General features: G+C 39.8%; 1 long non-coding RNA gene and 1 gene segment (V, D, J or C); one reads left to right on the top strand and one right to left on the bottom strand.

The window, feature by feature from the left end:
• The window catches only part of LOC147374322 (T-cell receptor gamma chain C region C7.5-like), a 33,678-nt gene extending 20,969 nt beyond the window's left edge, over positions 1 to 12,709 (bottom strand). The window contains 2 exon segments of the C gene segment in view: positions 12,110 to 12,408; positions 12,572 to 12,709. Coding sequence covers positions 12,110 to 12,408; positions 12,572 to 12,611 — 339 coding nt within the window.
• Positions 12,710 to 12,792: 83 nt separating this feature from the next.
• Positions 12,793 to 15,686, top strand: LOC147374321 (uncharacterized). Of its 2 annotated transcripts, none has more exons than XR_015162641.1 (2): positions 12,793 to 12,935; positions 15,394 to 15,686. It is a non-coding gene; the product is annotated as an uncharacterized LOC147374321 (long non-coding RNA). The 2 variants fall into 2 exon arrangements; XR_015162640.1 differs by lacking the exon at positions 12,793 to 12,935 and adding an exon at positions 13,967 to 14,206.

Below are 15,686 nucleotides of genomic sequence, written 5' to 3'. Positions count from 1 at the left end.
CCATTTTCATTTCTAATTTTATTGATTTGATTTTTCTCCCTTTGTTTCTTGATGAGTCTGGCTAATGGTTTGTCAATTTTATTTATCCTTTCAAAGAACCAGCTTTTGGTTTTGTTGATTTTTGTTATGGTCTCTTTTGTTTCTTTTGCATTTATTTCTGCTCTAATTTTTAAGATTTCTTTCCTTCTACTAACCCTGGGGTTCTTCATTTCTTCCTTTTCTAGTTGCTTTAGGTGTAGAGTTAGGTTATTTATTTGACTTTTTTCTTGTTTCTTGAGGTGTGCCTGTATTGCTATGAACTTTCCCCTTAGGACTGCTTTTACCGTGTCCCACAGGTTTTGGGTTGTTGTGTTTTCATTTTCATTCGTTTCTATGCAAATTTTGATTTCTTTTTTGATTTCTTCTGTGATTTGTTGGTTATTCAGCAGCGTGTTGTTCAGCCTCCATATGTTGGAATTTTTAATAGTTTTTCTCCTGTAATTGAGGTCTAATCTTACTGCATTGTGGTCAGAAAAGATGCTTGGAATGATTTCTATTTTTTTGAATTTACCAAGGCTAGCTTTATGGCCCAGGATGTGATCTATCCTGGAGAAGGTTCCATGTGCGCTTGAGAAAAAGGTGAAATTCATTGTTTTGGGATGAAATGTCCTATAGATATCAATTAGGTCTAACTGGTCTACTGTATTGTTTAAAGTTTGTGTTTCCTTGTTAATTTTCTGTTTAGTTGATCTATCCATAGGTGTGAGTGGGGTATTAAAGTCTCCCACTATTATTGTGTTATTGTTAATTTCTCCTTTCATACTTGTTAGCATTTGTCTTACATACTGCGGTGCTCCCGTGTTGGGTGCATATATATTTATAATTGTTATATCTTCTTCTTGGATTGATCCTTTGATCATTATGTAGTGACCATCTTTGTCTCTTTTCACAGCCTTTGTTTTAAAGTCTATTTTATCTGATATGAGTATTGCTACTCCTGCTTTCTTTTGGTCCCTATTTGCATGGAAAATCTTTTTCCAGCCCTTCACTTTCAGTCTGTATGTGTCCCCCGTTTTGAGGTGGGTCTCTTGTAGACAACATATGTAGGGGTCTTGTTTTTGTATCCATTCAGCCAGTCTTTGTCTTTTGGTTGGGGGCATTCAACGCATTTACGTTTCAGGTAATTACTGATAAGTATGATCCCGTTGCCATTTACTTTATTGTTTTGGGTTCGAATTTATACACCGTTTTTGTGTTTCCTGTCTAGAGAATATCCTTTAGTATTTGTTGGAGAGCTGGTTTGGTGGTGCAGAATTCTCTCAGCTTTTGCTTGTCTGAAAAGCTTTTGATTTCTCCTTCATACTTGAATGAGATCCTTGCTGGGTACAATAATCTGGGCTGTAGGTTGTTTTCTTTCATCATTTTAAGTATGTCTTGCCATTCCCTCCTGCCTTAATGAGTTTCTATTGAAAGATCAGCTGTTATCCTTATAGGAATTCCCTTGTGTGTTATTTGTTGTTTTTCCCTTGCTGCTTTTAATATTTGTTCTTTGTGTTTGATCTTTGTTAATTTGATTAATATGTGTCTTGGGGTGTTTCGCCTTGGGTTTATCCTGTTTGGGACTCTCTGGGTTTCTTGGACTTGGGTGATTATTTCCTTCCCCATTTTAGGGAAATTTTCAACTATTATCTCCTCAAGTATTTTCTCATGGTCTTTCTTTTTGTCTTCTTCTTCTAGGACCCCTATGATTCGAATGTTGTAGCGTTTAATATTGTCCTGGAGGTCTCTGAGATTGTCCTCATTTCTTTTAATTCGTTTTTCTTTTATCCTCTCTGATTCATTTATTTCTACCATTCTATCTTCTAATTCACTAATCCTATCTTCTGCCTCTGTTATTCTACTATTTGTTGCCTCCAGAGTGTTTTTAATTTCACTTATTGCATTATTCATTATATATTGACTCTTTTTTATTTCTTCTAGGTCCTTGTTAAACCTTTCTTGCATCTTCTCAATCCTTGTCTCCAGGCTATTTATCTGTGATTCCATTTTAGTTTCAAGATTTTGGATCAATTTCACTATCATTATTCAGAATTCTTTATCAGGTAGATTCCCTATCTCTTCCTCTTTTGTTTGGTTTGGTGGGCATTTATCCTGTTCCTTTATCTGCTGGGTATTCCTATGTCTCTTCATCTTGTTTAAATTGCTGATTTTGGGGTGTCCTTTCTGTATTCTGGCAGTTTGTGGAGTTCTCTTTATTGTGGTGTTTCCTCACTGTGTGTGGATTTGTACAGGTGGCTTGTCAAGGTTTCCTGGTTAGGGAAGCTTGTGTCGGTGTTCTGGTGGGTAGAGCTGTATTTCTTCTCTCTGGAATGTAATGAAATGTCCAGTAATGAGTTATGAGATGTCTATGGTTTTGGGGTGACTTTGGGCAGCCTGTATCTTGGAGAATTTGCTTGGTGTGTCTTGTCCTGGAACTTGTTGGCCCTTGTGTGGTGCTTGGTTTCAGTGTCGGTATGGAGGTGTTTGATGAGCTCCTGTCAATTAATGTTCCTTGGAGTCAGGAGTTCCCTGGAGTCAGGGTTTGGACTTAAGCCTCCTGCTTCCAGTTATCGGTCTTATTTTTACAGTAGTTTCAAAACTTCTCCTTCTATACAGCACCATTGATAAAACATCTACATTAAAGATGAAAAGTTTCTCTATTGTGAGGGTCACTCAGAGAGGTTCACAGTGTTACATGGAGAAGAGAAGAGGGAGGAGGGAGTTAGAGGTGACCCAAATGAGATGAGGTGGAATCAATAGTGGAGAGAGTGGGCTAGCCAGTAGTCACTTCCTTATGTGCACTTCACAACTGGACCGCTCAGAGATGTTCATGGAGTTATACAGAGAAGAGAAGAAGGAGGAAGGAGACAGAGGTGGCCAGAAGGATAAAAGGGGGGAATGAAAAGGGGGGAGACAGATCCAGCCAGTAATCAGTTCCCTAAGTGTTCTCCACCGTCTGGAACACACAGAAACTCACAGAGTTGGGTAGAGTAGAGAGGGGTTAGGGAGGAGACACAGGCGACCTGGTGGAGAAAAAGGAGAGTCCAAAGGGAGAGAGAGCAGTCAAGCCAGTAATCTCGCTCCCTAGTGAAAAATGGGTCCTGAAGATTGGGTTCTTAAAGGTACAAAATTGGTAACAAATACATAAAAGCAAAAATTAAAAATCTAGAGTAGAGTTTGGAATTTCAAAAATATGATGTTAAAGAAAAGAAGAAGGAAAAGAAAGAGAGAAAAAATGAACAAAGAAAAACAAACATGGTCGTGAAAATTATAAAGAAAATACAGGTACAAAATTGATAACTAATACCAAAAAGCAAAAATTAAAAATCTAGAGGAGAGTTTGGAATTTCAAAAATACAATGTTAAAAAAAAGGAAGAAGAAAAATAAAGAGAGAAAACAAACAAACAAACAAAAACAATGTCGCAAAAATTATAAAGAAAATACAGGTAGAAAATTGATATCAAATGCCAAAAAGCATAAATTAAAAATCTAGAGTAGAGTTTGGAATTTCAGGTATACAATGTTATATAAAAGAAGAAGAGAAAGAAACAGAGGGGGAAAAAAAGTCACAGAAATTATAAAAAAACTATAGGTACAAAATTGATAACATATACCAAAAAGCTAAAACTAAAAATCTGGAGTAGAGTTTGGAATTTCAAAAATACAATGTTAAAGAAAAGAAGAAAACAAACAAACCAACAAACAAAAAACAAAACAAGGTCAAAAAATTATAAAATACATATATATGAAGTTTGCTGAAGAAGAAAAAAATAGGTTTTTTTTTTTGCAAAGTAATAGGTTATAAAATTGAAAATTGAAGGAACAATAGAGGACTTAAATTTTTTTTTTTAATTAAAAAAAAAAGAAAAGAAAGAAAGAATGATCATAAAAATAGTAAATATATATCTAGGACTTTCTCTGTTTTTGTTTTGAGTATTGTGGGTTCAGTTCATTTTTGGCTAGTTCCTTGGTCCGACTTATATTTCTCAAGATCTATAGGCCCCTTCCTATGTAGTCCGTAGTAACCACGGGGTTTTAATCTATTGCCTGTAGCTTCCAAGGTGTTTCCCTCTGTTAAAGCTTCTTCTGTTTGCTGGTCTCTTCAGTGTCTGGTTTCCGCCCTGACACAAAGGGTCCGCCCTGACACAAAGGGGACGGTGGAGGCAACTTTTTTTTTTTTTTTTTTTCAGGCTCACTTGTTCAGTCGCGCTGTGGGGAGGGAGGGAGGGATGCTGCAAACAAATAACACTGGTGTGCGCTCGCAGTGCCTCAGCCACACTGGGTCTGCCTCCGCTAAGTAGCCTCCCTGTCCACACTGCTCGGGCTCTAGGTTGTTCCGCCGGGAACAATCCGAGGCCGGCCCTGGGCTGCATGTACCTTCCAGGTCCTTCAGTTGGGCCTGCGTTTTGTGCTCTTCCCAGGTCCAAGCAGCTCAGGTGATGAGGTGTTTGGCGAGGGCCAATGCTGTGACTTATCGCCTCCCCGCCAGTCGGTTATCTGGGTGTAAAACCAGCGCACCTTCTCAGGCAGATGTTTACCGTCCAGACCCCCAAGAAGTTTTAGTTAGCAAAGAAGCCTGCTTACAGTATTATAGATAATGTCTCTCTGGGGCTGCGATTGCCCCCTTCCGGCTCTGGCTGCCTGTCACCGGAGGGGGAAGGTCTGTAGCCGGCTATCTCTGTTCAGTCCTTTGTTCCGTGCGCGGGCCTGGTGGTTTCTTAGGTTAGGGCTGGCTTTTCGCGAGGTAGATATCCCACAGTCTGGTTTGCTAGCCCAAATTATATCGCTCAGATAGCGCTCAGGGTATTCAGGCCAGATTCTTATTCTAAGCGATGCAGCCCGCGCTGTGCCTCCCTGCCCAACCCCCGCTTGCCAATGGCGTGTGCAGGCGTCTGCGTTGCTTCTCTGCTGGGGGAGTTACCGTAGGGCTCGAAATCTGCAAGTTTTAATTGTTTATTTATTTTTTCTCCCTGTTATGTTGCCCTCTGTGCTTCCAAAGCTCGGCACAGATTCGGCAGTGAGAAGGTTTCCTGGTGTTTGGAAACTTCTCTCTTTTTAAGACTCCCTTCCCAGGACAGAACTCCGTCCCTCCCTCTTTTGTCTCTTTTTTTGTCTTTTATATTTTTTCCTACCTCCTTTCGAAGAGTTAGGTTGCTTTTCTGGGTGCCTGATGTCCTCTGCCGGCATTCAGAAGTTGTTTTGTGGAATTTACTCGATGTTTAAATGCTCTTTTGATGAATTTGTGGGGGAGAAAGTGTTCTCCCCGTCCTACTCCTCCGCCATCTTGGCTCCTCCCCAAAACTGAGAATTCTAAGTTGTTAGTACTTAGGGCTGTCATATACCCTTTGCATGTATTGTAGTCATGAATGATGTCCCCTCAGTTCCTTTCTGAAAACTTGTCCTGTGATTTTCCTTATTCCAAGACCATGAGCAGAATTATCAGGAGCTTTAGGAATTGTTTGTTTTTCAAAATGCATGAAAGATTTAAGCAAGAAAATGCAAAAGAGTAACTAAAGAGTTATGTAACTAATAAGTTTTATTAAATATAAGAACAGTAAGAAGAAGGAGTATAAGGTTTTACTAAAGGGAATAAAATTAAACCTGGATAAATGGAGAGACATATCATATTCGTGAAGGTAAAGCTCAATGTCATAAACATGCAAACTCTTCTTAAAATCATGTGTATAAATAGACTAATTCCAATGAGACTTAAGGTAACATTTTATTTTTCTGTTCCATGTTGTAAAGATTGAGGCTGAGCTAGTTATATTTACTTTCAATTGATATAAGAAGTAAATATAAAATAATTTTAAAATGTTTATTAAAATAATGATTTTAAATAACTAATTTGGCATAGCAGCTCTTAACCCTTATTGCAAAATTACTGACATAACATGATAATGGAGTAAGAATACTGAGACACGAATAAAACACAAATCCTCCAAGCATATGTTAATATAAAAATATAATTAAGGCATTTTTAATTTTAGGGAAATGATGGATTGTCTTAAAATTAGTTATGAACTATTAATTATATGTTGGAAGAAAAAATAGCTCTCTATCAAATATCATAAAAGTTCAGTTCAGTTCAGTTCAGTCGCTCAGTCGTGTCCAACTCTTTGGACCCCATGAATAGCAGCACGCCAGGCCTCCCTGTCCATCACCAACTCCCCAAGTTCACTCAGACTCACGTCCATCGAGGCAGTGATGCCATCCAGCCATCTCATCTTCTGTTGTCCCCTTCTCCTCTTGCCCCCAATCCCTTCCAGCATCAGAGTCTTTTCCAATGAGTCAGCTCTTCGCATGAGGTGGCCAAAATACTGGAGTTTCAGCTTTAGCGTCATTCCCTCCAAAGAAATGCCAGGGCTGATCTCCTTCAGAATGGACTGGTTGGATCTCCTTGCAGTCCAAGGGACTCTCAAGAGTCTTCTCCAATACCACAGTTCAAAAGCATCAATTCTTCGACGCTCAGCCTTCTTCACAGTCCAACTCTCACATCCATACATGACCACAGGAAAAACCATAGCCTTGACTAGACGGACCTTTGTTGGCACAGTAATGTCTCTGCTTTTGAATATGCTATCTAGGTTGCTCATAACTTTCCTTCCAAGAAGTAAGCATCTTTTAATTTCATGGCTGCAGTCACCATCTGCAGTGATTTTGGAGCCCAGAAAAATAAAGTCTGACACTGTTTCCACTGTTTCCCCATCTATTTCCCATGAAGTGATGGGACCAGATGCCATGATCTTTGTTTTCTGAATGTTGAGCTTTAAGCCAACTTTTTCACTCTCCTCTTTCACTTTCATCAAGAGGCTTTTGAGTTCCTCTTCACTTCCTGCCATAAGGGTGGTGTCATCTGCATATCTGAGGTTATTGATATTTCTCCCGGCAATCTTGAGTCCAGCTTGTATTTCTTCCAGTCCAGTGTTTCTCATGATGTACTCTGCATATAAGTTAAATAAGCAGGTTGACAATATACAGCCTTGACGGACTCCTTTTCCTATTTGGAACCAGTCTGTTGTTCCATGTCCAGTTCTAACTGTTGCTTCCTGACCTGCATACAGATTTCTCAAGAGGCAGGTCAGGTGGTCTGGTATTCCCATCTCTTTCAGAATTCCCAACAGTTTATTGTGATCCACACAGTCAAAGGCTTTGGCATAGTCAATAAAGCAGAAATAGATGTTTTTCTGGAACTCTCTTGCTTTTTCTACGATCCAGTGGATGTTGACAATTTGATCTCTGGTTCCTCTGCCTTTTCTAAAACCGGCTTGAACATCAGAAAGTTCACGGTTCACATATTGCTGAAGCCTGGCTTGGAGAATTTTGAGCATTATTTTACTAGCATGTGAGATGAGTGCAATGGTGTGGTCGTTTGAGCATTCTTTGGCATTGCCTTTCTTTGGGATTGGAATGAAAACTGACCTTTTCCGGTCCTGTGGCCACTGCTGAGTTAGGTGTGTATTGAGTTAGGTTTGTATTGAGTTAGGTTTGTATTAAAAGGCATCTAAAAGTGTGAGTTATAAAGAACAATGAATGAAGGTCACTCAGTCGGGTCTGACTCTTGAGACCCCATGGACTGTAGCACACGAGGTTCCTCTGTCCATAGGATTCTCCAGGCAAGAACACTGGAGTGGGTTGCCATTTCCTTCTCCAGGGGATCTTCCCGACTTAGGAATCAAATCCGGGTCTCTTGCATTGCAGGCAGATTCTTTATCACCTGAGCTATGAGTAGGGGACTAACTGAGTCCTTGGGCAGAAAATCTTGGAATATGAAGAGGACAGGAGACACCTTAACTTAATGTTTAATTTTTAAAAAGGAGAAATTTGGAGAATTTTTTCTCTCCTTTTTTTAAATTGAAGCGTAGTTGATTTACAATTTGTGCCAATCTCTGCTGTATAGCAAAGTGACTCGGTTTTACACGTACATATGTTCTTTTTTTTTCAACATTGTTTTCCATTGTGATTCATCCCAGGATATTAGATGTAGTTCCTTGTGCAATACAGTAGGATCCTGTTGCTTATCGATTCTAAATGTAATAGTTTACATCTGCCAACTCCAACGGAGAAGGCAATGGCACCCCACTCCAGTACTCTTGCCTGGAAAATCCCATGGGCGGAGGAGCCTGGTAGGCTGCAGTCCATGGGCGCGAAGAGTCAGACACGACTGAGCGACTGCACTTTCACTTTTCACTTTCATGCATTGGAAGAGGAAATGGCAACCCACTCTAGTGTTCCTGCCTGGAGAATCCCAGGGACGGGGGAGCCTGGTGGGCTGCCGTCTATGGGGTCGCACAGAATCAGACACGACTGAAGTGACTTAGCAGCAGCAGTAGCAGCCAACTCCAAATTCCTAGTCCATCCCTCTTCTCCTCCTCCCTGCTGGCAACCACAAGTCTGATCTCTATGTCTATGAGTCTGTTTCTGTTTCAAAGATAGATTTATTTGTGTCGTATTTTAGATTTCACATATAAGTAATATCGTATGGTATTTTCTTTCTTTTTCTGAGTTATTTCACTCAATATGATAATCTCTAGTTGTATCCATGTTGCTGCAAATTGCAGTGTTTTATTCTTCTTATGGCTAAGTAGTATTCCGTTATAGATATGTACCACATCTTCCTTATCCATTCATCTGTCAATAGATATTTAGGCTGTTTCCACGTTCAGGTTGTTGTGAGTAGTGCTGCTATGAACAGAGGGGTGCAGGCACTATTCAGATGACTGTTTTGTCCTGGTATATGGCCTCGAGTGGGCTTGCTAGGTCATACGGTAATTCGATTTTTAATTTTCTGAGAGACCTCCATACTGTTTTCCATAGTGGTTGTACCAATTTACATTCCCACTGACAGTATATTAAGATTCCCTTTTCTTCACACCCTTTCCAGCACGTGTTATTTGCAGATATTTTAATGATAGCCATTCTGACTGGCATGAAGTTACACCTTGTACATTTGATTTGCATTTCTCTAATAGTGATGTTGGGCATCTTTTCATGTGCCTAGCGGCCATCTGTATGTCTTCTTTGAGGAAATGTCTATTAAGGTGTTCAGCTCACTTTGCCTCTGGGTTGTTTGTTTTTTGTTTTTGTTGTATGATCTGTTCACATATTTTGGAAATTAAGCCCTTGTTGGTCACATCATTTATAAATAGTTTCTCCAGTTCTATTGGTTGTCTTTTTTTATGGTTTATTTTGATGTGAGAAAGCTTGTAAGTCTGACTAGGTCCCATTTGTTTATTTTTGTTTTTATTTCTATTGCCTTCAGAGACTGACCTAAGAAAACATTGGTATGAGTTATGTCAGAGAATGTTTTGCCTATGCTTTCTTCTAGGAAAGGTATGGTGTCATGTTTTATGTTTAAATCTTTAAGCCATTATGAGTTTATTTTTGTGTATGGGGTGAGAGTGTGTTCTAACTTCATTGATTTACGTGCATCTGTCCAACTTTCCCAGCACCACTTGCTGAAGAGACTTTTCCCCCCTGTTTTTATATTCTTGCTGGAGAACTTGTACTTTTTAGAACATTTCTAGGAATGTATCCATTTCTTCTAGGCAGTCTATTTTCTTGCCATGTATTGAGTAATTATTTGTAGTAATGAGTTATTGCCATTTGTATTTTGGTGGTATCAGCTGTTAACTTCTTCTAATTTCATGTCTAATTTTGTATCTTTGAGTTCTCTCTCTCTCTCTCTTTTTTTTTCCTGATGAGTTTGGCTAAAGGTTTACCAATTTGTTTGTCTTTTCAAATAACCAGCTCTTGGTGTATTGATCTTTTCTATGATGTTTTTAGTCTCTATTTTACTTTACTCTGATTTTTATTCTCTTTCATTTACCTTTGGTTTTATTTGCTCTTTTTCCTAGTTCTTTTAGGTGTAAGATTAGGCTGTTTGTTTGAGGTTTTTCTTGTATCTTGAGGTAGGCTTGCATCACTATAAACTTCTCTCTTAGAACAGCTTTTGCTATATACCACAGAGTTTTTTTGTATGGTGTTTTCCCATTTTCATTGTTTTCAAGGATTGTTTATTTCCTCTGATTTCTTCAATCACACCTGGGTTGTGTATAGCATACTGCTTATCCTACATGTGTTTTTGTTTCTCGTACATACAGTGTCTCTACCTCTGGCTGTGTCCTTAGAGAAAATGACCCGAATAAACAGAGACAGAGAATGGAAACTGAGGGAGGGATCATAAGGGTTCTGTGAGTACATGGAAAAGTAGTTATCACAAAGTGCAAAGAAAAACAGTGATATAATAATGCTTTAGTCAGTAATTGGGGGAGAAATTGGATCTCCACATTAAGATTGCTACCTTACACCCATACACAAAAATTCAAATTAAAGTGGATCAAGGAATCAAATGTGCAAAACAAAGTCTTAACACCATTGGAAAAGTATAAATGAAAATATATTTATGCTTCAGGCTTTCCTAAAGCTGCAAATAGTTACAGTATGTGGTTGCTGATACAGTAGAGCAAGCTAAAGCCAGTGCATTTACTATCCAATTCCTTGCTGTCTGTAGTCACTGAACTAAGAAGAATCTGAAGCTTTGACTTGTGGTGTGAGACTGTTTTGTTTTGTTTTGTTTTGTTTTTATTCCGAGATTCTGATAGAGAAATGTGATGACCTGGAGAGCAGCAGCACCCAGGATGCAACAAGACAGATGGGGCTTTGGGGTTGGGGATAAGACCATGAACACTATTCTAGTAGGCATTCCTGTGCTAGTGCAGCAAGACTTACAAATCAACTTGAAGAAGAATCACTAAGAGTCTATCAAAAAATGCACATTTTCAGCCTTCATTCTATGATTCTGATTCACTCTGTTGAGTGCCATCCAGAACATGCACTTTTATTCCAATTCAGGTACTTCTGATGCAGGTGGTACGTGGACCACAGTTTGAGAAACACTGTTCTAGAAGCTCAGACAGTAGTACAGATTTGGACGAACCAATGCACAAGAGGCCGTATACACATGAGCTGATATTTCTGTATTTCAATATCAATTTTGCTTCCTTAAACCTGCCCAATAAGGCAGCCACAATCCTTGGAGATATAACTTTTCAATTGAAATATATACCATTCTTTGATTGTTCACCCAAAGTGTTCTTTAATTTTAATTATTGAGAAAACTATGATCTGATAAGTTTCATTCTAGTTTGGCACTTGGCCTTGTTAATGGTAGGGAGTGGGGGTAGAAAGAAGCTTTGGCTTTACTTGTTGAAGACAGTTCTGGCTATGGGCTGAACTTCAACAGAGGGTATAAGTAAAATACAACAATGTGGCGCTCTCATAGCTCATTCAGTAAAGAATCTACCTGCAATAACGCAGGAGACCTGGGTTCAATTCCTGGGTCTGGAAGATTCCCTGGAGAAGGAAATGGCAACCCACTCCAATATTCTTGCCTGGAGAATTCTTGCTGTGGACAGAGGAGCCTGGCAAGCTACAGTCCAAGGGGTCTCAAGAGTTGGACACAACTTAGTGACTAAACCACCAACACCTAAAACAATCACTTTTCCCTCTACATTTTCACTAGGTCAACCATGCCCTCGTTGATTATGTAAGAGAGATATCAGTTTTTTTCCAAAAGATAAATTGGATACCAGCTTGAGGTTCAAGAAGTCTGAGTTTTCATTCCATCATTTCTCAGTCTTCATACTCCTGGATAATAAAGATGCTCCATTCCCAGCCATTTTCTCTGCATAATCATCAGGTGAATGGTTCAGTATTATCTAGCCTTTCCATTTTCCTCTCCTAAATATCTCCCCTCACAGATAATCCTAGGTTCTCTGTCTGTCTTAAAGAGAAAATAATATGAACTCTACCAGCTTCTGGGAGAGCTGAGAATATGCTGCCTGCCAGACTGCTTGCCTATAGACTGGAGATGGAGGCCTGTTTTTAGGAAAAACTATGGCTATTGTGGGGAGGTAGAAGGTGGCCATGGAATATAAAGTTTGATTCATGGGCATTGAGTTCAGGGGTTTTTTTTGTTTAGAGTAAAAAGAAATTGGGGGAGGAAGTGAAGCAGCTGCTGATATCAGGGCTGTGATTTTCAGCCACAAGCAAAATTTCCAGTGCAGTGTACAGGAAGTCTGAACCAACGTGCTTATCCCAGATAGCACAGTAGTATATGCCGGAATCACTTGCTTGCAGATTTAGGATTGCAAATGTATAGCTCCTCCCTGTGCCCTTATAGACATGGTATTTTGTTCCACTGATTCCTGATTCAAGCACAGCCTTTGAGTTGTAGCTGTCGTAGTATAAAAGACGTCGGGGGGCCGTCCCCTCCTCATGTTTGTACAAGTGGATATAGGTGGCCCCTTGTGTAAGATCACAAGGGAATGAAGCAGTCTCCCCAGTCTTACTAGTGATTAACATCAAGTTGGAAGATACCTGCATGACTGCAATGGGAAAAGCAACAAAAAATAATGAGGAAGAAGAAACACTAATTTCTTAGTATGACCCTCTCCCCCACAAACCCCCCACCCTCACCCCTACTCCCGCCACACACACATTGCCACAAAATACAGAAAAATTCCAGGAGCATCCAGGCAGCACACTTACTGGGAGCCAGGACAACCAGAAGCAGTGCTGGGGCCCGCATCCTGCCCCAGCAGTGAGCTAGACTGGGATTCTGAGCAGGTGTGACAGGCAGAGAAGTCAGGGAGGATCTCTCTTAAAGACCACCAGGCTCATCCCAGAGTGGGTGGGTGCTGGGGGAGGCCTGGGGAGGAGCCTCGCCTCTCTGCACCAACCCTTTCTTGAGGGCCCCCCTGTGGCAGGCTGAGAGCTGCCATCTCCCCCACATGAGAGGAGAGGCCTGAGCACTGAGAACTCAGAACTGCAAGCAGATGGATCAAATGCAAACTGCGGGGAGGAGAGCCATGGACCAAGCTTGCCTGTTGCCTGGTGGAGTGAGCAGTCCTAAGTGAGCAGGAGCTAAGTTCCCTGTAGTTCAGCATTTCAGTGTTTATGCTGCTGCCACGGTCTTGTCCTGTGACATCTTTATATTCTTTCTCTGAACTACCTTTCCTTTTACCCCTGTAAGCAAACTCGGAGGCAAAAACCAGAGAATCCAGTAAGAACTGAACCTGCTTTATTATAAGAAAGTAAGATTGATTATGTCGGTCTACATTTGACTGTCCTTAAAATTAAATGGATGTGTGTTCGTGTGTGTGCATGTGTTATAAATCAATTGGAGAGAGGATTCATGTTCATCCTCAAGTAAAAGGCTGCCTCATACAGAGTGTCCAGATTTCATGAAAAAATAAGGAGCTTCACAATAGTTGGAACAGACAAACTAAAAACATATATTTTTTCTGAAATCCAGGGACATGCAAATCAGAACTACAATGAGATATCACCTCACCCATGTCAGAATGGCTATTATTGACAAGGCTAGAAATAACGTGTTGAAGATGGGCAGAAAATAGAACCCTTGTGCACTGTTGGTGGGGATGTAAATTGGTGTAGTCGCTATGAAAAATGGTATGGAGTTTCCTCAAAAAGTTAAAAATGAAACTACCACATGATCCAGCAATTCCACTTCTGAGTGTTTATCCGTAGAAAACAAAAACACTAAGAGATGCCTGCACCCTTATATTCACTGTTTAGAACAGCCAAGGCACGGAAACAAGCCAAGTGCCCATCAACAGAAGAATCAAGTACCTGTGGTGTGTGTGTATATATATACACATATATATGTGCAAGTAACCCCATTATGTGGCCGCTAATTATGTCATGGGTTTAGACAGCTCTCCGGCCTGCTGTACATCTCTCCTCTTGACCAGTTCTTTCTCTACCATTCTGTTTCTCTACCTCCCTCTGTTAGTCCATCTCTGTGCACAGATCTTCTCGATTTCTTATTGCTACCCCACACCCTCTTTCTTTCCAGCTCTGACTTTCTTCCCTCTCTTTCTATTTATCGCTCCCCTGTTTTACAATTTCCTTCCTCGTCTCTATTTCTGTCACTTTCTGTCTCTCTTCTCGCCCATCTCTACCACCTGTCTCTCCTTTTCTAGTTCTCTATTTTTATTTCTTATTGATTTGACTTCTCTCTCTCTTCCTCTCCATTTTCTCTCATGATCATCCTAACTACTTTAAATTTTCTGTGATTCCAACATCTGTGATATCTCAGGATTGGCATCTGGTAACTGACGATTCTATGTTACCATGTTGTGATGTTCCTGGTTCTATAAGGTAAGGACTTTGGGATTATATCCTGCGCATTTGGAATATCATGTTATGGACTTCAGGCAGTGTTTAATACTGTGGAGTGTGCTGAGTTTTTTGTCAGCCGGGCATTGGCCCAGTTGTGGAATGCTCTCGCCAGGCAGGTCCAGATGGTGCAATTTTCAGACTTTGCAGTGCTATTCACACCGCATTGTGTGTACCACCCCGAGTGGTTTCAAATCAAAATTTAAAGAATATGGTTGTGATTACATAGCCATATTTTTATAATGTGGATTTTTAAAACATTTTCCTTAAAGGTATGCATCGGTGAAGAATGAAAACTACGTCAGAGTCCCACATTTCTGAATAAGGATGACTTAGTTCATTAAGGATTTTTTTGTACATTCCTTTACAAAAAAACTTTACTGACATAAACTTTGCCAACAACATTACTGACATAATGACATATTATGCTAATGGTGTAAGTATATTGAAACATAAATGAAACAATGAAACAGATATGGTCCTTAAAATAGTTTAATATCTAGCCTGAGTCTATTGAGCATGTGTGTGTGTGTGTGTGTGTGTTCTAAAAGATGAATTTCAGTGGCTTACAAACAGGAAGTAGTTTTGTTTCCATGTACATCCATATACAGTGACCACTAGCTGCAAAATTGCTGTTCGCATGCTGAGGCCAAGTGTGGCAGTCAGATAAGGGGTTCTGTAAGTTTTTTGTTTTTTGTTTTTTTTTTCTGAAAAGCATCTATCAGTCTTTCATGACTAAGGTAAAAATAGAAAAAAAGTTACTTACCACAGGGAGCTACTATGAGCTTAGTCCCTTCTCCAAACATCTTCTTCCAACCTGAGCTGTCATACTGGTTCAGGCTCCTACCATGATCTCAGCCTTCTCCTACCTTCATGGAGTGACTAGCAGTTTAACAACTTTGGGCGGGCAATTTGACCTTCTGAGTTCTTTTGGAAGTCCTTGATAATGGGTTTTATGGCATCTGATATTTTATAAGTTTTCCTCAGATCAATGGGCCTAAATATCTGTTTTCCATGGTGGAAATTCCATTGACAATACTGATTAAAAATGAAAAGGATAAAAGCAGGAAAAGAAGAGTTTGACAGTAGTAGGTTAACCACATGTTCTGCTTTCCCATATTTCCAGGAAGAGTATTCAAAGAATTAAGAATTTTTTTTTAAATTTCCAGGTGTTCATCTGTGTTGAAACTGCTTGGAGTTCACATCAAAGGAAAAGCTCTTCTGTTCTCACAAACACCAGGGCTGCTCAGTTGGTGATTTGGGAATATATTTCTGAAAGGAGGAAACTCTTCAGTAACTGAAAATGCAAATTTACCAATTCAAGTGTACTCAAGCAATGTGGACAAAGTTCTCCATTCATTGAGTAACGTAATTCTGTTTTGGGGGAAGGGAGAGTATTGTTGACTTACAACGTTGTTAGTTTCTAAAATGAAAACCAATAATACATATTTTGCAAATTATT

The sequence above is a fragment of the Bos grunniens genome, chromosome 4, assembly GCF_055505025.1.
Source record: "Bos grunniens cultivar Pamir isolate PY7600 chromosome 4, Bosgru_T2T1.0, whole genome shotgun sequence".
Taxonomy (NCBI): domain Eukaryota; kingdom Metazoa; phylum Chordata; class Mammalia; order Artiodactyla; family Bovidae; genus Bos; species Bos grunniens.
Note: the sequence above shows the minus strand (reverse complement) of the source record. Positions and strands in the feature narration are given on the sequence as shown.